We start from the raw sequence: 24,483 nt of genomic DNA, 5'->3' as shown, positions 1-24,483 counted from the left end.
TTCATAACTTCTTTCTTAAAATGTGACATAATCTTGAGACTGTTCTGTCGTACTCCATAAGGAAGAGTTGGATAGTTAGATCTCATTGCATTTTATTGTTAAAAGATGTTGACAGTAACAGTTGAAAACTGTGTTTTTTTCTACTTTTATTACAGGTATCTTTGCAGAAATTGCTATTTTTTTCAATATAGTTTTTCCTTCAACATCAAAAGGCATTTGTATACTTTGTGTAGAGCCTGTCCATGTGCCAGCCCAATTATAGTAGTAGGCAGGTTGTTAAATTAAACGTTCGTTGGCAAATTAGCCAACTATTAGAAGAAAAGAAAAAGGCTTTCCACCACTTGGGGGGAAAAAAAATGTGGACGGGATTAAAGAAACATCCCACAAAGTTGTTCGTTTGATGTGCTTAATTCCAAGTGGTTTGAGAGCACAGTATATGTACACAATATAAATAAAGGTCTTGCTTCAAATAATTAGGCAATTTTAAAGTACACCACATCAAACCCTGGAAGATGGTGTCTGTAAATGAACATCTGAACTGCCTACTATGTTCTCTTCTGCCCTCATTTTGCAGAAGACCCTCAGCCAAAAGTAATGGGGGAACGACCAGAAAGAGGTTTATTATTATGACTTGAGTATTATTAATGTAGCTCAGGAACACAATCTGCAGTCTGTGGCTTTGTTCACTAAGCTGGTTTATGGGTTTGGCAGTATACGCAGCAGGAGATGAGGTTTGGTAGAACGTATCCAAAGAAAATGGTTTGAAAAATGATCTTAGTCAATATCTGACATCAAGTATCACTCAGTGGTGGAAAACAATGTGGTATTTAGGCAGCTGAATAAAAATAATGAGAGCAGAGATAGTATTATTAAGGTAGGTTATGGGAATAAAAAATCTTTTCAAATATTTTTAATCAAAGTGCTCTTTGCCTCTGTAAAGAAAGAATAGCTAAGAACAACTCATTTTGGAAAGCGAATTGGCTGCAAAAGTGTGTAATGCATCTGTGCAAATGCCACCTGAAGTTTTGTGTATCTTCATGGCTTCCTTTCTGTTGCAGGTGTGTTGAAGTAGTAAAAGCTTCCCGCTATGTAGAGTTAGCCAACGACCTGGAAATGAACAAAGCCGCTACTTACTTGAGGCAGCGGGATTTTAAACAGGTATAGTAACTTTTCACATGACTACTTTTTAATACTGTATTGACAAAGATATCTTTCTTAGCCACAGCATATAATTTAGCAAGGGAAAGAATGATTTATGCAAACATAATAATTATATTGATGCTGCTCAGTAGAATAACTTTAGAAAAACACGGGCAAAAGATGAGTTTTATCTAAATGAAATTTCTGCTGCAGAAGTTACAGTGAATGCAGTTCACATCAAAATTAAGACACCTAAATTTAATTATCTTCACCGGGTGTCAAAGCTGTCATTACAGTTGATGGCACTGTAGTCAGTACAGTCAATAGAGCCTAGAAAGCATGTTGCTAATCAACGCGGAGGTGTTCTCATTTGTATGAGCTAAACCTTTCTCTTAGTTAGGTTGACCATGGTACCAAAGTGTATGCAGTTGCACTTCACATGTATCATTTTTGTTTATGTTATAATACTCTCACTGTTCCCGAAGTACTACAGCGTTCCCTAAAATACTATAATCTGACCTTGAACTTCAGTCAGCCCTCCTGTACTTCTGTTGAAATACAAGCTGGAATTAAATCAAGCATCTGCTCAGGAGCTTGGAGAGTTCTGCATCTCTTATGAAAGATTACCCCCCTGGAGGGCACAGAGGGCTAGGAGCAATTGCCATTACTGAAAAGATGAGATGGCAGTTTAAGCCACAATGTATATCAGCAAATGAGGAAGGTTGTAGAAAAGAGAGAGTATTGGTACTTCCAAGTAAAAGTATAGCTCATTGCTCAAAATCCATTAACTGGCAGAAATTCAGAAGATAGATCTACCAAAATATTTGTGATTTTGCTTTTTTTATCATGCATATTATTACATGTTCCCTTTTTATTGCTGTGTTATATTTTTAAATAGCCAAAAGTTAACTTCACATGTATATGTTGAAATTATTTATGTATGTTTATGTAGGTAAGATCTTTTTCTACAACTGGCCATCCAATCACTAGTTAGACAAGTTTCTGCCAGTAAATTTTATTCTGAACTGCCTTCATGTTAAAAATCATCACCAATCTCTTGCTAATAAGTACGGCAGGCTGTTAACTGTAGCTTTCCTTTCCTGTGCATATAAATTGCCAATGTAAGTGTATAAATTGATACCACAACTTACTACACTTTAAGTTTTTGTTATTATTGAAGTGAATGTGCAGCTTTCTTATGTTTCATTTTGAGACAAATGCATTTTTTTGCTCTTAATCAATTTTTTAATAGGTTGTGGGACAATTTATAATACCAAGTTTTTGTCAAAATTGTCATGTGATCTTTGCCTGTGGAAAAAGGCTTGGTTTGAAATCTGAGCAGTTGGAAAACAGCTTCATCTGAACAAAAAGAAGCTCAGATATCTGACAGAATTTGCTCAATTTCCTTCTAACATGCGCTGTTCAGTGCATTCAGTGGTAGGAATGCTGAATAAATGGGAAGGAATATAGCAACCCCTGGGTTTGCACAAGTGGCAAGAAGTATGAGAGATCATATACAGCAAAATTACAGCTGAAGCTGAATACCTCTGTCATCTTCTAAGATCCTTCACCTTCCCATAGCTTGGGGGGGATGCACACAGGGCCACAGGCTTAACTTTAGCCCACTGTTCTTTTTCATATTTAAACTCTTCTGGCTTTCTGAGCAGCTCTTGCTCCTCCTGTCTGTTCTGTCCTCTTCTCCTTCGCTGTAGATGCAGCAAGAGAGTTACCCTTTAATTATACTGCATGCCTGAGTGGTATCAGGAAGCAGTTTGAGAGTTTGGAAAATTTGGAGCAAATCTAGTAGCTTTATTGGTGAGAGCTTTTGAAGGGTGAGAGTGTTACAGGTAGGTAAACAGTCATATGATCTCAAGAATTTACTATTTTGATGGTAATTTTTTGTGATTTCCAGTATAGGTTAAAAAAAAAAATCCATTCTCAGAGGTAAAATGAGATACAGAAGTTCATAGTGATGTTTCTGTGGAGTACTCCAATGGAGGGAGAGGGAAGAGTGTTAGGAGTAAGTGGAGAAGATGCTCTTTTTTATTTTGATTATGTGACAGAAGCCTTTTAACCTGCACTGGAGCTACTTAATAGTGAGACTGCAGAGTGGTGATGGCAAAGAGATTTTTTTTGTTCTAATAAAACTGCAGCTGCCGCTTATATTCATCCTGTCTGTCTGTTGCTCATGTACATACTAACTCACCACCTGCTCAACACACCTTTGGCTGAAGAACAAGAATGGAAACTTTTTGAAATATTCAGTTTGAAGGCTGAAAGTTTCACTGTGTTTCAAAAAAAAAAAAGAACTGAAAGATTTCTGCTGTAACTATAATGTGCTTAACTATGTGCTCATCATAATGAATGGGTTATTTTAAAACAGTCCTGGAAAAAACAAACAAACAAAAACCCACAAAAAACCAAACACAAGAAAAAAACCCTCAGGGTGGAAACTACCATAATATGTCTAGATTGTATTTTATTAATAAGGTGTTTCGTGTATTAGATATTTTGAATGTTTTCTTAATTTAAAATAAAAACTTTGAAAATGAATTTAGAAACAAAATTCTTCAGGTTAGCCATGCAACTCCTTAACATCTTTGTCAGACCCTGCTTGGGTCAGGCAAGCCGCTTTAAAGTTTAACTTCTGTAAGCAAATAATTTAGGTACATTGGGAACATGTCACAAAGAATAATTTGGACAATCTAGTGTTTTGATTGTTGAATCTAAGTAATCATTATTGTAGGGATTAAAAGTTAGAAGTTATTTAGAAATATATACATCTAGCTGATAATACAGTGAGAGCATTTCTACTTGGCAAGGGCAAAAGGAGTATTGCTATGGATTTTTATCCTAGGACTTGTAATTGGTGAAACGGTTCGAAAGACCTGCAAGATAATTTACCAGTAAGTGAATGGAGTTCAGAGTCATATGAACTTTTCATTATATATGAAGAAGAGATTACTTCCACTCTAATCTTTATTGTCAAAGGTGCCATTTAGCAGTAAAAGCAAAGGTAAACAAATCGCCTACAATGGGAAATGGCTTTTCAGAAAGTGACTTTGAACCATTAGCTCTAAGTTCACTAAAAATTAATTCCATGGAGAAGCAAGTCTTTACTTAAGCATAGAGTACCTCAGATGTAGTAGTGTTACATCTGTAAATATTTGGGACCATTTCTTTTTTTGGAGAAAGCCACAAATATGTATAAGAGTTTATAATTATCATAGTTGAAGTCTTACATTTCAGAGACCACAAAATCTAGAGCCTAACTTTTGAAATGCCTTTCTTGGTTGAAATTGGTGTATTTCTTTAGAGAATTTTCTATTAAAAGAATATTATGATCTTCAGTAGTTCATAATTCTTTGGTGGAATGTCGTTGACTAAATGAACTACATCTAGCTATATATACTTTGTCATTTTACACATCATTAGTACAGTCATGGTTTTTTGTGTAAAGTAACTGTAAAAACAGTATGTATGACAGGCAATTAAAACTTGTTTCCTTTATGTTTGTTTTGGCATTCCACATACAGTATCATGCATTCACTTTGCTATGTAAACAGCAGCTTATAGGTTTCATGTAAAGGAAGAAGGAAACTTTTGAATTCCTAATGTTGACGGCTAAATTGAGGTTGCCACATCTGTGTTGTAATAGATGATGGAACTGGGCTCGCTGTGATACTCTAACAGTTTGTGGAGCTAATATAAATACTTAGTGTAAAGAAGCCAGATTTTCTTAATAATTTAGTCTGCAGTTATAAATGTTATCACGTCAGTGGAAAAAAAAAAGCTGCCTTTTATTTCAAAGTTTCATTGATTTATTAGCTGTAAATTTGTTTACTTTTTGTCCATAAACTTCCTTATTTTGAACTTTGTGAAATTTAGTTTTCATGTAGAAATTAAAAAAAAAAATAAATCTTCTGGTCTCAGTCTTCACATTAGAGTACTTCCTAAACTTAGACGGTATCATCTTCTTACTACACAAAACAACTGCAAGTTGAAATCCAATCCTACGCCATCTTGCACATTTTTTTATTATAGCATGTATATTTTGTGGCTTTTTAATAAGTGTTTTAATGTCCATCCTTTTGTGTTCACTTAACTGGAAAAATAGGTGTGAGAATTTTAACTAGTTCACTAGATTAAAAGCAAATAATATAAACTTGTGTTTTATATGTATAGAATTGTCAGATATCTGTGTATTTCAAGGCAGCCATATCTAATCTAAATTTTGATGAAGCAATGAATAGCCAATACTATTGACTTTTTGTGACCAAGATTAGTATTATGTATCATATAGATATGTCTGTGCGTACATGCTTACAAGCGTGTTACAAGCTCTAGTAATTATCATGTATGTGAGCACGAGTTGATAATTTTAGCTGTTTATTCCTCTGAAGTTTATCAGTGCTTTCTGAAAGCATTTTAGTGTAAGTTTGCTTCAGTGGGGAGTAAGTTGTTTCCAAATTACTTCTAGGCACTGGAGACTTTAAAAACGTTGGAAAAAACCGATAGCAGAGTAAAGAGTGCAGCTGCAACAAACCTTTCGGCCCTTTATTATCTGGTAAGTGTTTGCGTCAACAAAATCAGTTAAGAACCGCAGTTCATGTAGCACCTTCTTTGTCTTTGGAGCAATTTTTGTGTCTGTGTAATAACCTCTGCAAACAACAAGAAACTGCAAATTAGAGGGGTTACCCTGGAAGAGCAGTTCTTGGGTGTAGTTGAAGTTTGGAGCATGTCCTTTGTATCCTGTTGCTGGGAGGAAGAGTGAGCTTGAGCCGCAGGCCACAGAAGTATGCCTGCAGTGGGATTTGTGCAGGAGCTCAGCAGCTGCATTTAAAACACAGGTCGTGAAGACCCTGGCTGAACTTCAGGAACATGTGAAGTACATAGCTTAGGCAGGTGTGTTTGTGTATGAAGTCTGTAGGGTATGGGGATTTATTTTTGGTTTGTTTTTTTTTTTTAAAGAAATACTACTTTGGTACAACAAAGAAAACTTCCAGACTGAATGAGACAGAGTGGCAAAACACATCTCAAGTGTTAAGTTCCCTGAAACTTGAAAAAGATGATCTGCCTTGTGCAAATACATAAGGAATATTTTAGGACTGAAGAACATATTGGGTTTTTTTTTTTTCATCCTCAGTCTTTTGAAATTGCATTATATTAACTGTAAGAAGCCACAGCTGCAAGAAAATTGACTAACAGATGACTAATACAATGTTTGTTTTGTTCATGTAGGAGAATGAATTGGCACAAGCAACTAAGTATGCAGATTTAGCTGTAAATTCTGATAGGTACAATCCAGCAGCTCTAACTAACAAAGGAAATACTGTTTTTGCAAATGGAGACTATGAAAAAGCAGCTGAGTTTTTTAAGGAAGCTCTCAGGAACGATTCCTCATGCACTGAAGCACTTCATAATCTTGGTAAGCCAAAGGTGCTTTTGTGGTTTAGCTTTTGTTTAAAGGTAACACTAGTATTTCTGGGAATATGGCTTTCAAAGTTTTCTTGTCTAGAAATATATACTAATTATTATTACTTTATTCAGTAATTTATCTTATAGCATGGTATTAATTTGTACTTCCTATCTGTTCTGCAAAAAACTACCAGCGTTCACAACATCAGCTAGTAATTGCAGATGATTAAGTCACTTTGAAGATAAAAATTTCTACTACCTACTAAAAATATACCAGTTGTAGCATTATTAAACCATCAGAGTCATTCCCCTCTAAAAGCCCTCCCTTCCCTCATTCATCGTGTTCAAAAAGTGAGATTATGTATGTCCTTGGTCTTTGATTAGGTTCATGTTCCTTGTGTCTATCAGTTCGGTAAGTCATACTAGCTGGTAAGAATTAGAAGCATGGCTCTCACAAATAGAATCTATCAATGTCAAGGCAGTTATACTGCCTCTGAGTACCATGTTCCTGTTTCATTTTTCTTGGTTATTCTATCAGTTAATGTGCTGAAGTAATCTTTTTCTCATTGCATTAATACTGTAACTTTTATTTTTTAGGTTTAACATACAAGAAGTTAAACAGAACAAATGAAGCTTTGGATTGTTTTCTGAAACTCCATGCAATCCTTCAAAATAGTGCTGAAGTCTTTTACCAGATAGCAAACATGTATCTTTTTCTGGATTATGATAAGGGATGGTGGTTTTAATAAACTCATTTAATCTGAAATATGCATTTCTACATTAGTCAGTGTATATGTAGGAACATAATTGTCTCCCAGCACTGCAAAAGCCCAACAGATTGAAAAGCTGAGGAGGGGAGGAATTGACTTTGCACATCACCAGTGATACTCTACACTATGAATGTCTTTAACAATGCTTCTGAGGATGTGCAAACCATAATAAAATCCTCCCCAGGGCAGACCAGATTCCAGTTGCTGTACTACACTTCTAAGAACAGTGAAGGTAATAAAAATATATTTTGGTCAGTAAAGTAAGTAACCTCCAAAAATACGAAGGGGTTGTGATGTCTATTCCTTGCATAGCCCCTTTACAAAAGCATAAATGGCCCTACAACTCCCAATTCCCATCTGAGGGAGAATTGCTCTGCTCCACTGCTATGTAAAACTGCTTTCTACCAGTAATACAAGCTTTTTTCCATGAAGGGTAGGGTGCAGCAAAAACTGAAAAACCACGTTGGGCAGTAGCTCCTGCTCGCATTGCTGCAGAGGTCTGAGCCGTTGTGCCGATCGGGGATGACTGAGGAGGGGAGAGCACGCTGCAGGCCTAATTACAGCTAAAGCCGCTGCTGTTCTCCGCACCAGAACCGTACGTTCTCTGTGCTGTGCTTCTTAGAGCAGAAAATCTCACTGCAGGCTGAAGTCTGTTCTTGAGGATAGCAGTTTTACCTTATCATTTACTTTAGGACAAAATGACCTATTACAAAAAACTAACAAAGTTGTAAATGCTACAAATCAATTGCCTGGTTCTCACCGCTCATTCTTATGAATGAGGAAGTCAGTAAAAGTAGTGACAGAGAGGAGAACCAAGCCCAAAGTTCTGTGTTTTTAAGGTGAAAGAGCAGCCAAAGCCTCTGAACATTTATTTCGTCAGCATAACAAAAATACCTTCTGATACAAATGAAATTATGAAAACAAGGTAGGGGGGGAAGCCAATGTATCTCCACATTACAGTGACTGGTGTCTCTGTCGAGCATATGGATTACATGATGTAAAGTAGTTGGAATGCTGAGTAAATCAAAATATCCTCGGCATCAGTCCTTGACTGAAGAAAACTCAGATACGAGATCATGGAAGATCCCCGTCAAGCCATAGAGTGGCTCCTGAAGTTGATCAGTGTAGTACCAACTGATCCACATGTACTTTCAAAGCTAGGGAAATTATATGATAATGAAGGTGATAAATCCCAAGCTTTGCATTATTACTCTGAGGTACTTGCTCCTTATTGCTTTTCCAAGACACTTTGTCATCAATTAAAGAAAATTTTGCTATAGGCTCCTATATCAAATTAACAATTGATTCATTTAAACTTTTTTAAATGCCATGCAAAAAAAAGTAAAAATATTTTGAGGGAAGAGAGAGTTGACAAAATCTAACTTTTATTGTGGGATCCTTAGGAAACACAACCTGTGTTTCCACATGGTATTTGACCTCAGACTTCCATTTCATATGGTTGTTGTTTACATTGACCCGTAACAATTTTAATTTAAAATATAATCTGAGATGAAATAAAAAATTGATACAATAAATGTAATTTTAAAGGTGTGTAACATGACTGTGTTGATTGAAAGCTGTATCTGTATAATGGATATGGCTAGATACATATAATGTGTTTATGTATGTAAGTTTACATATATATTTTAATGGTATTGCTACACATCATGTATACACAGTTGCCTACAGATAGGCATCCTCTCTCATTTCAAACCAGCTATAGCACTGTCTGAAGCTTGTAGAGATTCTTCTGTTTTAGAAACAGGACTAATACAGGGAGTTGCTTTGCTGCAATCTGAGAGTTCTTTTTATTTGTGTGAAGTGAGGATGACCAAAGGCTGTCTTGCAACTGAATACTGGTGGAGTTGCGCTTGATGAGAAATTTGCTGCCTATTTCGGTGGGAATTTCTAAAAAGCCAAAAATGTTATTTACATACATATGTATTTCATAGAAAAGAATGCTTTTAGGTGAGTTTTCCAGCAGACTGATTTGCGTGTGGAATTGTACACATATTAGTTAGCATTGTTTAATGTTTTAGGTAACTTACACGTAGACATGATCTAAGTAAACGTTTTTGCTGTTGCAAACAATTTAAAATAATAGTTCAAATAAGGCTAGATGGAAAATGTGACAGACTCATCTTGGGTAACTTCTGAAAAGCATTCTGTAATTAGAAAACTTGCCATACTTTTTTTCAGGATTACTTAGTTTAGCACACTACTTCCATTCACATATTACATGTTTTTGGCATCTGGAGAATTAAACACTTGAGTAAGACATTCCAGAAGTAACATAAAGATGTTGTTTATCACTAAAATTGTGTTTCTTTCACCTTTCCTATTTTGTCAGTCATACCGGTATTTCCCTTCAAACATTGAGGTCATTGAATGGCTTGGAGCCTATTACATTGACAGCCGGTTTTGGGAAAAAGCCATTGAGTACTTTGAAAGAGCAGCACTTATCCTGTAAGTAATTATTATTTTATGCCTACTCAAATATTTTGTGATTAGAGATCCATAAGTGTACCTAGAGATAAATCAGTTGGATAACTTTAATATTGTAAGCAAATACCAGTGTTAAGAATATTAGGGATATTATTTAATTTTCTCAAATGCTGTTAATTTACAATGTGTTTTTGCTCTTATTGTGCAATTTCAATACCAAGTAAGATCCTCCCTTGAGCCCAAGATAGTATTAGGTATTAGAATCTCTTTTCTCATCCTCTGCTATTAAACACAGCTCTGAAGTGGGGAACAGGTCTTCTCAGCTACCGAGACCTCCTTCTCTATGTCTTTATATGTGGTAACTATTTGATCTTTTCAATAAATACATCTTTTAGCAGTTCTTGCTGCATTTCCACTTTTCACGTAACTTCTACTTCCATAAAAAGGCTATTAAAAATAAGGTATAGAAGTAAGCAAAAATGTGCAGTGCAGAATTACCAGTGGTCAGTGAAAATATATTGACAGATCAAATTGATCCTGATAAGAGATATTTGAAATATATTGAGTTCAGTTTAGCAACTTAATTGCTGAAATTGTCCTTTAGCAGAATATGATGCACTTAAAGTATATAGGCCATATATTTTATTTTAGATCAGAAAGGGAGCTTACCAGACAAATGGTTAAACAAAAATTGGGTCAAATTTAAATCTGTAATCCAGAGTTCGAACAGAATTCTAAAAAGACAGGCATATGGTCTTTTTATGTGCAAACAAATATTTGTCTGTATGTTCATGAAGAACTTTGTGTTAATAGACGACTAAAATTCATGCAACTAAAATTCACTCTAACAAGTGTGAATTTCTGTATTTTGTATTTTTGGAAACCTATCAAAAATCAGACTAAGCAAAACTCAGTTATTGCTTGTCTTGTGATGATCTAAAACTTGACATTCTTTTTGTTCTGTGAATCTGAATGACATGCATGAATAAGACAGCGTGTGAACAAAAATTTGTGTAGTATTATTCAAGGAAAGTTTATACTGCAAATAGGTTGTTAGAATTTCAGTAAAAAATACTATTTCTGGTTTTGAAAGGGCTTGAGTTAGGGTAGATGTTAATTATAGAAGAGAAAAACTGAGGTTTAAATAAGGATTAAAAATTGAAACAAAAATAAATAGAAAAACATAGACTTCACCCAAATTGTGGTATAATTATAAAGAAATAGAGATGTAGATTAGATGAAAATACACAGGAAACAGTTCACAGAAATCACAGTTCACAGGTTTGGCAGTATTCTTTTAGGTATAAATACTGACCACCTTAAAAAATTGTATTTTAGTCAAGGTATGAGATCTCATCTGCTGGCGTTCACAGCCTTCTTAGAAACTTTGGAAAGAAACAGCTGAAACTAAAAAGAATTATTTCGTAATCTTGTTTTGGCAAAGATCTAAATATTTTGTGCTTCATGTTGCACTCAGTCCATGCATGAAACAAGAAGTACGTGGATTGTAAAGTACTCATGAATAATTGGCATATGAAATTCTCCATTGTTATTTGTAATTGTAATCTATCTGTAATGCAGAGAAATTATTTCTCTGTGGGATGAGATTGGTAATAGCAGATAACAGAACACAGGTGTTTCAGTGTTTATTTGGTATAAAAATAGAGTCTAGATATGCTAATTGATAAATATGAATGTTGGGTCATAAATTATTACTAATTGTGAATAAAGTTACATTTTAAAATGATAACTTTATTTTAATGGTGACCAGCATTTTTCAGTTTAACTTTGTTTAGTGTTTTAATCACAATAATTACATTTCAAATTGCATTCTGAGATAACGTGTTAGACAATGAATTGAGAAACAGTTTTTCATTATTTTACATTTTACCAGCATGCACAAATCTATCATCAATAAAAGGAGTTGTGCAGCTAATGCTGGCTGTTGGCAATTTATTCTCTCTAGAATTTTCATACTGAATGCGTAATAAACTTTATTATGGTGTCTGCTTGGCTGCCTTTATTGTTTGCAGGAGACGTATTCCGCTGAAACTAAAAAAGGTGAAGTGTCTGTCTTTCATAAGCTTGTTTGGCAACTGCCAGGCAAACAGATTATTTAGAGTTAAAAATGGCCTGTCCTGTGACTGGAGGGAAACACTAAAGAGAATAAGTACGAAACTATTCTGAAAATGTTAGCGCCTTTGGGATGTGCTACTGTTGAATTGTAAGCCACATGTGAAAAGTGCTTTGGCTTATAGAGCATCCCTACACTGTTGACATGAAAATGTCCTAATTTTCACATTATCTTGATAAGAATGAGGAAAGAGTCCAGCAGTTTTGTTGGACATGCGCAAACATCTGAAGCATTTTCTCTGACCGTATCTATCACCATTATGTGCTAAAAATAGAAGGACAGGTAGCAGCTAGGGCATCGAGGTGGTGACACAGAGGAGCCGCCAGAGTTCGAAGCTGTAAGTGGGGAGTGTGCTTCCTGGCAGGGATCCCTTGGGCATGCTTGGGAGCCTGCTGGTGGGGCTTCCTCAGAATACGGTTCTCCCTCATTGCGTGGTTCTGTACCTCGGACAAAGATTAGTGGTTCACATGTCAGGTCTACTCATTGTGTCTGGTGCACTGAATGGCAAGCTGGAGGAAGACTGTGACATAGGACAACAAATGAGTGACGTCGAGGCCTGAACGCAGGAGCGTGACGCGGGGGTAAACTGTGTGTGAACTGAGCAGGCTAAATTCTTCCTAGGAAGGCAATGTGGTAGGTGAAAAATGTTAAGAGTAGTTTAATAGTAGGTCTTTACCAATGCTATGCAGATTATTTTGCTTATTCATTGTTTGGCAGTGTGCATAATTTTATTTTATTTATATGCAGACTGACCCAAGTGAAGTGGCAGCTGATGGTTGCCAGTTGCTACAGGAGAAGTGGTAAGTTCTGTAACCTTTTTGTAATTGGTTGGAGATTTGTTACCTTTTTTTTTTTGTAATTAGTTGGGGTTGTTCAGCCTGGAGAAGAGAAGCTTGGAGAATATATGAAGGGGGCTTATAAGAAAGATGGAGAGAGACCTTTTACCAGCACCTCTAGTGACAGGGCAAGGGCAACGTTTTTAAACTGGAAGAGAGTAGGCTTACATTGGACATAGTGAAGAAATTTTTTTACAATGAGGGTGATGAGGCCCTGGAACATGTTGCCCAGAGAAGCTGTGGATGTCTCATCCCTGGAAGTGTTCAAGGCCAGGTTGGATGGGGCTTTGAGCAGTCTGGTCAAGTGAAAGGTACCCCTGCCTGTGGCAGGGGGGTTGGAGCTGGATAAGCTTTAAGGTCCCTTCCAACCCAACCCATTCTGTGATTCTGTGATTTGTTTTGTTTTGATTGATGCTTTGATTTTTTTTTTCTCTTTGATCTTTTCTGCCCGATGTGAATACTGGTCCTAGAGTTTGTTTGAAAATTCAGTTGCATATTATTTTGTTACAAATTTTCTGTGTATATGTAATAAAACATTACTTTTCTTTTCTTTTAAGTCCAGGAAGTGTGCCTGCCCTGACTTATGCAGGAAGCACTCCTTGTGCTGTTAAATAAGTAAAGTAAGATAGTACACCGTAAATGATCTGATAGAAAGTTTTTTTAATGTAATTGTACTACCATCTGATCTACCATAAGTAATTAGATTTTAAAGTTGCTTAATTCCCATTCCTTTTCAACAGCAGATACAATTTTTCAATATTAAAATAGTATTTGCATTAGACAAACAAAAGACAGTCTGAATGTGCTGTATTTTCCTACTGGGGAATATAATACACCATTAAGCAAAATGGAAAGAGACTAATCTTTCTGGGTTTTTTCATCTCCTAAAATGCATTCAAGACACTGGATGATGTAAATGATACTCTTCTTTCTTACTGTCCCACTTTTGTCACTTTGTCTCCTTCATGCTTCTTTAGAACTTTGCAGAACAGACTTCCGTAATAAATAAGTGCATTTTCTCACTCTGCTCAGTTATTTAATATGACAGTGAGAAAAGGAACAAGACCTAGGGAAATCAGTGAATTAAGAACAGTTGGCACCACCCAAAACTAGACAGACTTTACTGTTTTCCCGGCAAAGAAGCATAATGATTTTGGGTGCTTTTTAGATAATTTATGGTTCATTGGCAAAATTCCCAGCTTGTTGTGTCAATATACAGCAGGTCAGTTTGATCTCTACCTCGCACTAGGAAAATAAAAGTAGTGGTATCTCAACAAACTTTTTCGTCAGCTGTTGTATGGATAAGAGGATTTAGATTCGCAGGGTCTGTCAGTCCTCTCCATAACAATAAAGCTGAGCCAAAATTGAAGGGAAAAGTCTTAAAGAATAGTTACTTCACTACCAGATCCGGGCAAAGGAGAGACACGCAATTAGTGTTCTGACGGAAGGAAGGACTGGCAGAGCTGAGGTATTACACATTCCTGTTTGGCCAATCCGTACATTTGCAGCCTCGGATAAGCCCTGGTATGTTTGATACAGCTTGTCTAGTAGAAGTGCCATAGAACAGTGAGGTCCCAGGGGCAGGTCAAAAAAGGGCAAAAGTTAGGAAACTCCTCTTCGTTAATTCTGTTATTTACAGAGTAATTTGGGCTGTTTTCAGATGCTCCTAATTTTTACTATCAGTAATTAAAGAATGTTAAGTTTGGCTTTATCAAATTTGGTCTTATAATATTAATCATGTACTCAAACTAAAATGATGAAGTGATGTTAAACTGTATAAATTTCTTATCAGATATTCTTTTTTTATGTTTGGATATGTGGATAGGAGATGTTTGTTTCATTTGCAGGTAACTACCAGAAAGCTCTAGAGAAATACAAAGTCATTCACAGAAAATTCCCGGAGAATGTTGAATGTAAGTTGTTTCATTGAGTGGTACAACTATCAAAGGAAACTATGTTACATTGAACATGTGTGTTAGTAATCGTATGATGTAGGTATTTTTTATATGAAAATATTTTCATGCACTAACATTTTTATTCATGCTAATGCTGCATGTTTTCTGTGACAACACTAAAGTGTGATTTAAGAAATATTAGGGTAATGCTGAAGAGATAGGAAAATAAACCCAACTGTAGTGGATTAGTTGACTTCTTTCTCATACATACTTCGTAAATTTTATAACTATGTTACTTATTTAATCTTTCTTACCATAAAGTATATGTATTTTTACTTCTAGTCTCTGCTAGTTGAAACTCCTGCGGTAAGTTTCTAGATAGGAGAATATCTTACTGTTAGGTTTTACCAACTGTAAGGCCTGGCCTTCCAAAAGAATGTAGCAGGTGAGATTTTGTTGCTGGGTTTTTAAATGTAGTTGGTCAACCAGTCTCTGGAAAATCTGTAGAGAATTTCAAACTAAACTACAGGAGACATAGCTTTGAAGAGTAAGGCATTTTGCAGAATCAGTCATACCTGTAGTCTAAATGAAAACACCCTGTAGAAAATAGGGGTTGTCGCAGGTTATGAAAACATCCTCTTGCATCACGCACTGTGCCTCGCTAATTCCAAAATACAAGGCTGTCACCAACAAGCCTACGCTTTTAAATGCTGTGTGGGAAGAACATTCTCTGTGTGTTAATATAAAATTGTATCATTGTGCTTTAACAAACGTACTGCTATTTAAAGGAGGAATCATACAGTTCTGGTGTACAAGAGCAATTCAGTACTATGGCTTCTCAAAGTTACAAGCAAAATGTCATATTCGTATTGGTCACACACATATTGCAGAGGGGTAGAGTATTTAGTAAACCTTTTAGAATGCTAATATTTTTCTGAATGTAGTTTCTACCAATTATGAAATGGAGGCAGGAGTTGGACAAGAGAATTTGACTGATTTATAAGTTTTGTGCTGCTGAAACAATGGTTCTTCACTCATCCCTCCCTGGCCCTGTGCTCCCAGACATCTTCCTTCTGGTGGTTCTGATGCTTATCTGTCCCTCGGTGAACAAGTTCAGCTCCCTAAACCAGCAGGAAACTAACTTAGCACAAAAAGAAAATAACATGTTTGTGAAAGCAGTCAGGAGAGGAATGGATCGTGTCATGCTTGTTTCTGCTTCAGAGGCAGTTCTTTCCAGGGGATGTTGACAAACACATAGGAATAGCAAGGATGTTTTCAGAGTTTGGTGTAGTGTCTCAGGAGACTGTTTTTAGGGGTTCTTTTTGTTCCATCATACAGTTACAGTCGATCTGCACTCTCTGGTTTGTTGGGATTTTTTACTTCTATAAATACTAATCTTTAAAAAATCAACCACAGCAACAGAAAAAACCAAACCATTCTGATTCACTTGACATTTGTAAAATTGTTTTCAACAAAATGCTATTGATAGTGGCTTCTTGGTAATAACTTCGTATCATTATTATGCTTTCCAGTTTCCAAAATATTTTGCAAATGTCAAGAGTTCTGAGCCAGATGAGTTGGTATGTCTTGTGCCTTCCACATATATAAACGGTATTTGTATTGTTCGTGGATATAGACACTGCATCACAGAAAATGTTGAATTATTTGCAAAATACCACAACTTGCATAGTGATACTGAACTAGAATCACCTTGTGGTGATTCGTGGTTATTTGGATTGTTTGCCATTCTGTATGTCCAGTTCTGTTAGGGTGCACTTGTAGTTTGACCTGCTTGCAAGCCTTCTTTTAATGATGTTTTGCTTTTCAATTAGGCCTCCGATTTTTAGTTCGTCTCTGCACAGATATGGGGCTGAAAGAAGTCCAGGAATATATGACAAAGCTTGAGAAAGTGGAAAAATTAAAAGAAATAAGAGAGCAGGTAAGCTTGTTTCTTTCTGTGATTAGACAGTATCACTATGTAGATAGATGAAGCTAAAATAGCATTTACAGTACTTCAAGATAAAACGTGTATTAACTTCCTGGTTTAGAGAGCCGTGTGTTTTGCATTTTGGGGGGTTTTAGTTTTAAATTACTGATCAGCCTTCTATCTATCTGAATGGTTTTTGAGCACCAGATTTTCTGTGATTTTAAATGCTAGTGAAAGATGGGTTGTGTGGATGTGATGGGAATGCTGGAGCCATCCACATAACTCAATGTCTCTGGAATGCCGTCTTTCCTACTTATTTGCCAGACTGTATAAAGTGTATTTATGAGCCACGTGATAATGCAACTCTAGGGAGAGAAGGGGAGCCTAAGAATTTGTCCATGTAGTAGAACTCCTTTTTGCTGTATACAAAGCTACAGCATGGACAGATTATATAGGTAGAAGTAAAGTATTCATGTTAGTGCAAATTTTTAAACTGAAAAAATTTCTATGGAAAAGCTACAGGCTGTGAAAGGTCTGAGACCATAACTTGTGTTCTGTTCAGAGGCGTGAGTGTGTGTGTGTATGCGCATGCACCTGCATTGTTTTCTTTCTATTCCTGTGACAAAGTAAGATTTTAAAATTAAAATCGGCTTCTTGTTTGGAAAGCATCTGTGCTGTTGAGCTGTCAAGTGTTCAAGCTTGCTCTTCCTATCCAGTGAATTGCCTGAAAGCTACATGGTCGCATTAGGATACATTAAGTCTTGCCTAATTTACTGTGCTCCTGGCTTATTGGAGCTTACTGGCTCCCCTTTGATGTCAGATAATGTGTAAATGCATCCTTAGTTACTTCACTTTTACTTCAATTCTAGAGACTCTGAGTATGCACATGTACACTAGGACATTTTAAAAATGAAACTCACTGAGGGAAACACTGATCAAAGGATCCAAAATTTATGCTACAACCTTACTTTGGGGGGCTAGTTGAAGTACATTGGTTTGGATTTTCATTAAATGTAAAATTTAAAGCACTTGGAAAAATGGACAAAAGCAAACAGTCCACAAATGTAGTGGGACTAATATTCCTCCATGTCTTCTCCATAATGGTATCAGTAAGCGAAACAGATGACCAGATATAATGTTCCTATTCTGCAAAACTCATAATTAAGAGATCTCTCTGAAGTGTGTTAAACAGACTTTGCTTAGTTTCTAGGGAATATCAGTTCAATGTCATTGATATACATAGTTCTTTGCAATAACTTCCAATCCCTCAGTGCCTTACTCAGGAAAGCTCATGGATGAAACCAGTTAAAACTGGATTATTTTATAGTTGGTAAGAGAGAGGGGTCTCTGGAGATGGAGAGGTTATCTATCTTCTTGCATATAATTCCAGCATTTTTTCTGCTGAAGGTGTTAATTATGTACCATAGATCTGCAAATGTTGAGGATTCTAAGGAAAACACTTTTTTCCTTTAGGAAAGTTAATGTTTGAATATGTAAAAAAAAATAATAAATTGTCACATCTCGTCGTGCTTATTTCATGTTGGAAGCAGAAGCTTTCCTGAACGTATTTCTGTACTTTCTGGTGGGGAAGAAGCTACCAGTAAAACATTTAAAATATTAAATCATCTAAGTTATTTAAGATTTTAGTAACACAGAAATCATGTTCAAATTATGGGTTTTATTCATTCTGACTGCATTGTGTTGAGGGACTTCATTGAATAGTACCTGGATGACAGAGATATCGATGGAAGACAGTACAGATGCATGGTAGCACAAGTTATTGCATAGTTGTTTTAGACTGTTCAAACTTTAGGAGTGATCATAATTCAGCATGACATGGAAAGCTCACTCTGTGTATTACATTTCCGTATTCCGGTTTGAGTCTGGTGACTCTATACTGTCACAAAACTAACCGTGCAAAGCAGAATCATAGAAAGGTTTGGGTTGGAAGGGACCTTTAAAGATCATCTAGGGCAGAGACAGCTTCCACCAGACCAGGTTGCTCAAAGCCCCATCCAACCTGACATCGAACAATTCCACGGATGGAGCATCCACAGCTTCTCAGGCCAACCTCTTCCAGTACCTCATCACTCTCATCATAAATTTTTTTTTCCTTATATCCAATGTAAGTCTACCCTCTTTCGGTTTAAAACTGTTGCTCCTTGGCCTGTCACTACAGGCCTTGGTAAAAAGTCTCTCCTCATCTTTCCTAAAAGCCCCCTTTAAGTATTGAAAGGCTGCTCTAAGGTCTGCCCGGAGCCTTCTCTTCTCCAGGCTGAACAACCCCAACTCTCTCAGCCTGTCCTCACAGCAGAGGTGCTCCAGCCCTCGGATCATCTTCATGGCCTCCTCTGGACTCGCTCCAACAGGTCCCTGTCCTTCTTGTGCTGAGGACCCCAGAGCTGAAGGCAGTACTGCAGGGAGGTCTCACCAGAGCGGAGGAGAGGGAAGAATAAGGTATCTATGATGGCTCTTCTAATTAGTCAAAGGTAGATCTGCCTAAATATTTTCCTATGGTGTGTTGCCCAGAAAAGAAGATAGGCTTTTAAATTCAAATAAGCCTGATTCTATTGTCATTTAAACTAAGCCAATTTTCTTTTAAACACAGAAAACTGAAATGCAATAGGTTTAATAAAAGCAAACAAACCCCAAACAAAACAACACCCAGGCCCCCCACCCCCTTAAAACCACCACCACCACTAGAAATAAAACAGGTCTCTAGTCAGCTCTGTCGGCTTCATCCCTGCAGGTAGGCCCATGCTTCCAGCCTGAGTAAGCTCAATGAGTTTTGGAATGGCAGAAAAATTCTGCCCCTGTGGTTCCTGGTACCTTCTCTTCAGAACCTCTGAAGCCTGATCCTTTCTGCTCCTTCTTGCAGCTCCTTGTCCTGGAGGGACATGCTCCCATCTCCCTCTTCGGGCTCTCTCGTCTGCTGCATTCTGAAATCTCCCAAGTTCAGTGTCTCCTCAAGGAAAGGAACAACTTTTTCTGCCCCCCTAGGAATGGACTGACCCCGTTTTCTTAAAAATCCACACCATTGTAGATTTAAAGGACGAAAAACTCTTAAGAAAAGAAGGATGTTACAGCACACACTGCGATTTAGTGTGCTGCTGTCCTGTATTAGAAGTTGAGTGTCCTTCTGTGACAGAATCTCAACATCAGTGCTGTCTTACAAACAATAGCCCTGCAGTTCCTTTTTGCTGTTGGTATTACATCTGGGTTCCCATGCCCTGGGTTTGGGTTTGGGGATTTTTTTTGTTTGCTTGGTTGGTTTGTGTGTGTGTGGTTTTTTAGTCTTATGTCTACCATCTGGCTTTGGAAATTACTAGGCCTTTTTTGTCCTAAGAAATTCCTTCTGTCATCCTTGAGCATGTATTTATAAGCTATACTTTCAAGTTCTAAAATTACCAAATTTTAATATTTCACCACCTAAGATTCCAATAGGAATGCTGGTTTCGGTCAGCAATACCAGATATTGTTCAATTCCTGCTCCCAGTTTCCAACTGACCCATGATTTCTTGATTGCACCCAGTAAAGAGCTAATAGATAAATGCTAGTGTAATACACCTGCATTTCAAAGCCTGCAGACAGACTTTGTTGTCCTGTAGAAATTTATCAAAATTTGCTATTCTGGCATTGTTTTTCCAGAATAAGTATATCCACATGGAGTTTATACCAAAATAAATATTCTGGAGTACTTATTTCACTCAGTTCTCAAATATGGACAAGTTGTTAAATATTTCCAGCCAAGAATCTGGGAACATCTGTGGGGTTCATTCCCTGCAGAAATTTTTCTTTTCTTTTTTTTTTTTTTTGACTGCATTAATCTTCCGTTTTCATGTTTCAGTCTAAAAAAGACCGGTAATAGCGTAGAAGTTCACAGAACCTTCTTGGCACTGATGTATGTGCACATTACTATTTATTTCCGTTAAGCAAGCTTAATGACTGAAAATGAAGGACTGGCTGGGTGTGGTGTGAAGCAGTGATGATAGGTGCAAACCCTTGGGGGGGACTTAGGGACTTACTGCCTTCACCTTCAGGCGTCTACATCTGGACTAATCATCTGGAATGTCTTTTGCAGTCATGGGAGAGAAATAGGCGTATTTAGGGTGGAAATCATTGGACCTATTTTAAATGTCTGCTGTTAGGATGGGATGGCTTATAAACTGCTCACTTGGAACTTCACAGGAACGAGTCATATGCTTAAGCTGTAGTACTGCTGTAATATTTTTGGGAGTGAAGTGCTAGTATGTGAATGCCATGAGGGCACTATCATATAGGGACCATTTCCCTCTGGCAGACAGAAGCTGAGCTTCCACTGGCAGACTTGTCAGTCATTCAACATTTGGAGAGTCTGAACATGCTTCCTGAAGGACTGATGTGTGCTACTTCACTGGACCGTGAATAGGATATTTAATCCAAAATTCAGAGAACATATTTTAGACTTGAGGATTTCCCAAAATAAATAAAAAGTATGAGAAATTCTGGTCCCAGACTGGATCGCTCCAAGACCATTCCTGGTTTCACGCTAGGCTCACTGCTTTCCTGTCTGACTCCTGTGAGTTTTGATTTAAGGGTTCTTCTGCTGACATGAGTCTTGAGAGTTCTTTCAGTTCTTCTGTGTCATTCCAACTTTGCCAGACTCCATGATATTTTTCTGGTGAAAAATGAGTGAAGAAGCTACAGTAATTGACCCGAATAAATGGTTAGGTAGTGGACTTATGTTTTAATCAGATCTTCAATTCACATTTTGAAATAAGATGCACAGCTTGCTCTATTAACAGCTGATTGTTTTAAATACCAAGTTTTTTATACTTACCCATCAAAAACTCCCACACTGAGATGTACCTTCTTGTATTTAACAAGATACATGCGTGAGAAATTTGGTATTTTGCCAGGAGAAGCCAAGTCTGCCATGTGATACAGAGGTACTGCTTTGATAAACTCTTAAACTTTTCAAATAACACTAAAAAAACCACAGCTGGAAGATGTTTATGGTGCCTTCTTCAGTACAAGAGAGCTGACTTTTTAAACACAGCTTTTAAAGTATGTACCTTCACCTTTATCTTGCATTTACCACTCAACAGCAAATTAAATTTTGCTGTAAAGTACAGTGCTGTGCCAGATATTCAAAATTTAAGATCTATGGAGTGAATATTTCTTTCCCTACTTCCCCCCGCTTGAATCTTGACAATAATAAAACGCTTGTGGGATTTACAAGACGTTAATACACAGAGGCTACTTGGAACTCATGCAAGGATGGCTATGTTGACTGTTTTTTCAGCCTTACTTAACAAAAGTGCGTCTGAACTATTTTTATGCACGTTCCTTGTATAAACTCTATCTGAAGAAAAATAATTTATTGAGATATTCCATTTGAATTTCATAGAACTCTTGTTTTATGTAAACGTTGGGTTTAACACTGATTTTAAGGACAATTTTGTGCGTTGAAAAAACAAGGTTTATCAGTTACAGTATAGTAAGCCTAGTTTAATGTTCTTCTACTGTTTTATGAGCTAAGTTGAGTTTTCAATAATTACCTCTAATGTATATTACTAAATGGGATTTTGTTCCGTTCTTTTCAAACCTTTTTCACTGTTGTCCAGCGCATTAAATCTGGCAGAGATGGCAGTGCACGTAGCCACAGAGAAGGAAATGCGAATGGTGGTAAGTACTTAATGCCTCTGCTTAAATACCAGATTTGTCAGGATCCTAAAGAAAATAGTTTTTCTTAAAGTGTTTGTAAAACCTCCTTACATTCTGAAATGCACAGAAATATGCATTGAGTAATGTGCAAGTATTTCACAATTTCAGTATTTCTCATTGTGTGAAACCTCAACCGGTATAGCAGCATGGATTTGATCTAAGATTGGTGCTTTATATACAGATCTCCGTGTATTTCTAAAGCTAAATTTCTACTTATTTTCAATACTGTAGACTTGAACATTTTTATCCCGTTAACTTTGGAATATTTACTATAGAGAGTCATTGTTATAACAAAACAGAACATGTAAGCCATGACAAACAGGAATTCATTGTGTCTTTATTTAACAAGGAGGAAAGGGAATTTTGTGCCCACCATCTAGCCTATTACAGTCGGCGTTTGTTACAAATTCAAGAGGCTATTTTGTGCAACCAGCTCCGTAATAAGGAGAAGACACCCATACTCCTTCTTCCCCTTTTCCCAGTATAGCAGGGCTGAAGTACTAGAGTCTTCCATAGAGGAAAGCTTGCTCTCTGACTACTGAGTCTCTCTGCGCCTGTAGACTGACAATGCTGACTTTCAGAAATGTAAAACTCTAGCAACGTAAGTCTGGAAACTGGCCGGCTTTGTCTTTTCTGCACTAGGTAGTCTGCATATTGCCGAGCTAGTGATTTTTCCCTCCCATTATTAAATCCATGAAATGTTAGTAATGTTAAACTTAACTGTTCCCTGCTGATGCTCTAAGGAAACCAGCAGACTTCAGGCTACTTTAGCCTGGGGGCAGGGGGGTGTGAGTGGGTGGAAATCCCGATTTTGACCCAAAAAGGAAGTGGTTTCTTTGTATTCTACTTTTGGTTTATCGTAATATCGGTGGCTCTCATAAAAAGATATCCCCTATAAATTCTTGCCTCTCTTCCCTTCCTTTTACAGGGAAATGATTTATGGAATTTTTAGTTCTTATTTGGTAATTTTATTTCTCCACCTACACAGCAGATGCTTCACTACATTTATCCAATTCTGTAGGGTCATGAAAAGTTACAGAAATTACTAGTGTAATCTTAAGATGACCTTAGAATGCTGTTACATTTCTGAAGACTGCTCTCCTGGGTTGTCTAAGGGTTAAGAATGAGTGTTGGATGCTTCAGAGAGGTCTTACTCCTTTTTCAGCTCAGTAGTTCCACTACAGAAGCTTTTACATCACTTCTTGATATGTAGAAAAACCACTGTTCACCTATGATTGAATTTTACCTGTTCTGGGCCTCAGGCCAAAGTAATTCTTGGGGTGAAATTCCTTATTTGGGGAACAGAGAGCGTGAGACAGCATCGGTCCCCGGTTTCTGTCACAAAGTGGAGATCCACTTCAGCTTATAATAAATAGAAATGAAGAGCAGCATTGGTAGCAGGCAAGGGTATTTACAGCTGTGCAAAACATTGCATCAGGCATACAGGCAAATGGCACAAAGGGTCTCTCTTCTCACAGCTATATTTTGTAATTATCCCTACCCTCGTTAGTGAAGAAGGGGTATGTTACCGGGAGAGAGTAAGTTAGTAATTTAGCAAAAGAGGCTATAAATAATGATCAGTGCTGGGAAGATGCTAAGACAACATTAATCTCCGAACTACCAGTTTGTCAATACTTCTTTTAAAGACAGAAGTATCTATGGAAAGTTACCCTTTTATAAAAATTAAAAAATAAAATAAAAAAATCCCTTTCCCTCCTCTTCATGAGGAGGAACACATGAGGAACTTTGACTGCAAGCTCTAGTAATTCCAAGGCATTACTCTTTCCCCCCATAACCAGAGTAACGAGAGAAGAGCAAATGCAGGCGTCTAGGATGCTAACATAAAGAGGATGAGAGAGTAAGCAGGGTCAGAAATGACCTAGAATTTGTCTTATCAATAATTCTTAGATTGTTGCTCAAGATATTATGTCAAATTCGTGAAAGAATGGAAAAAAACAGAATTTGGGAACAAGTCTGTATAAGAGCATGTTTGCGAAGTCTCCGTTATACAAATTCAGTGCCAAAGATCCAAGCTTTCTGGAAATGACTTAGCAAACAAGCAGAGGTACAAAGAAGGTCTTGTATTGAGCCTGGAGTTAACTTTCTGCTGGGATTCCTCATTAAAAGGTGCGGTGAGATGTACTACTTTATATTTTTAGAAAGAGTCAAAGGCATTGTAGGTTTTCTAACTAGTAATGTTGGCTCTGGGAAA

The 24,483-nt window shown here is 37.0% G+C and overlaps 1 protein-coding gene across 1 annotated transcript in view; it reads left to right on the top strand.

Annotated features, from left to right (window-relative positions):
* IFT88 (intraflagellar transport 88) overlaps positions 1 to 22,232 on the top strand; it is a gene marked incomplete at its 3' end in the record, with an annotated part of 39,748 nt that extends 17,516 nt beyond the window's left edge. Inside the window, exons 14-23 of the mRNA XM_009701259.1 lie at positions 1,059 to 1,158; positions 5,621 to 5,707; positions 6,382 to 6,568; positions 7,156 to 7,264; positions 8,395 to 8,545; positions 9,679 to 9,794; positions 12,655 to 12,707; positions 14,591 to 14,656; positions 16,471 to 16,577; positions 22,172 to 22,232. Of these exons, the coding sequence (XP_009699561.1) occupies positions 1,059 to 1,158; positions 5,621 to 5,707; positions 6,382 to 6,568; positions 7,156 to 7,264; positions 8,395 to 8,545; positions 9,679 to 9,794; positions 12,655 to 12,707; positions 14,591 to 14,656; positions 16,471 to 16,577; positions 22,172 to 22,232 (1,037 nt within the window). The remainder of the gene's footprint in view (positions 1 to 1,058; positions 1,159 to 5,620; positions 5,708 to 6,381; positions 6,569 to 7,155; positions 7,265 to 8,394; positions 8,546 to 9,678; positions 9,795 to 12,654; positions 12,708 to 14,590; positions 14,657 to 16,470; positions 16,578 to 22,171) is intronic.
* Between the last annotated feature and the right edge of the window lie 2,251 nt (positions 22,233 to 24,483).

The sequence above is a fragment of the Cariama cristata genome, unplaced genomic scaffold (genome assembly GCF_000690535.1).
Source record: "Cariama cristata isolate BGI_N322 unplaced genomic scaffold, ASM69053v1 scaffold17365, whole genome shotgun sequence".
Classification (NCBI taxonomy): domain Eukaryota; kingdom Metazoa; phylum Chordata; class Aves; order Cariamiformes; family Cariamidae; genus Cariama; species Cariama cristata.
Note: the sequence above shows the minus strand (reverse complement) of the source record. Positions and strands in the feature narration are given on the sequence as shown.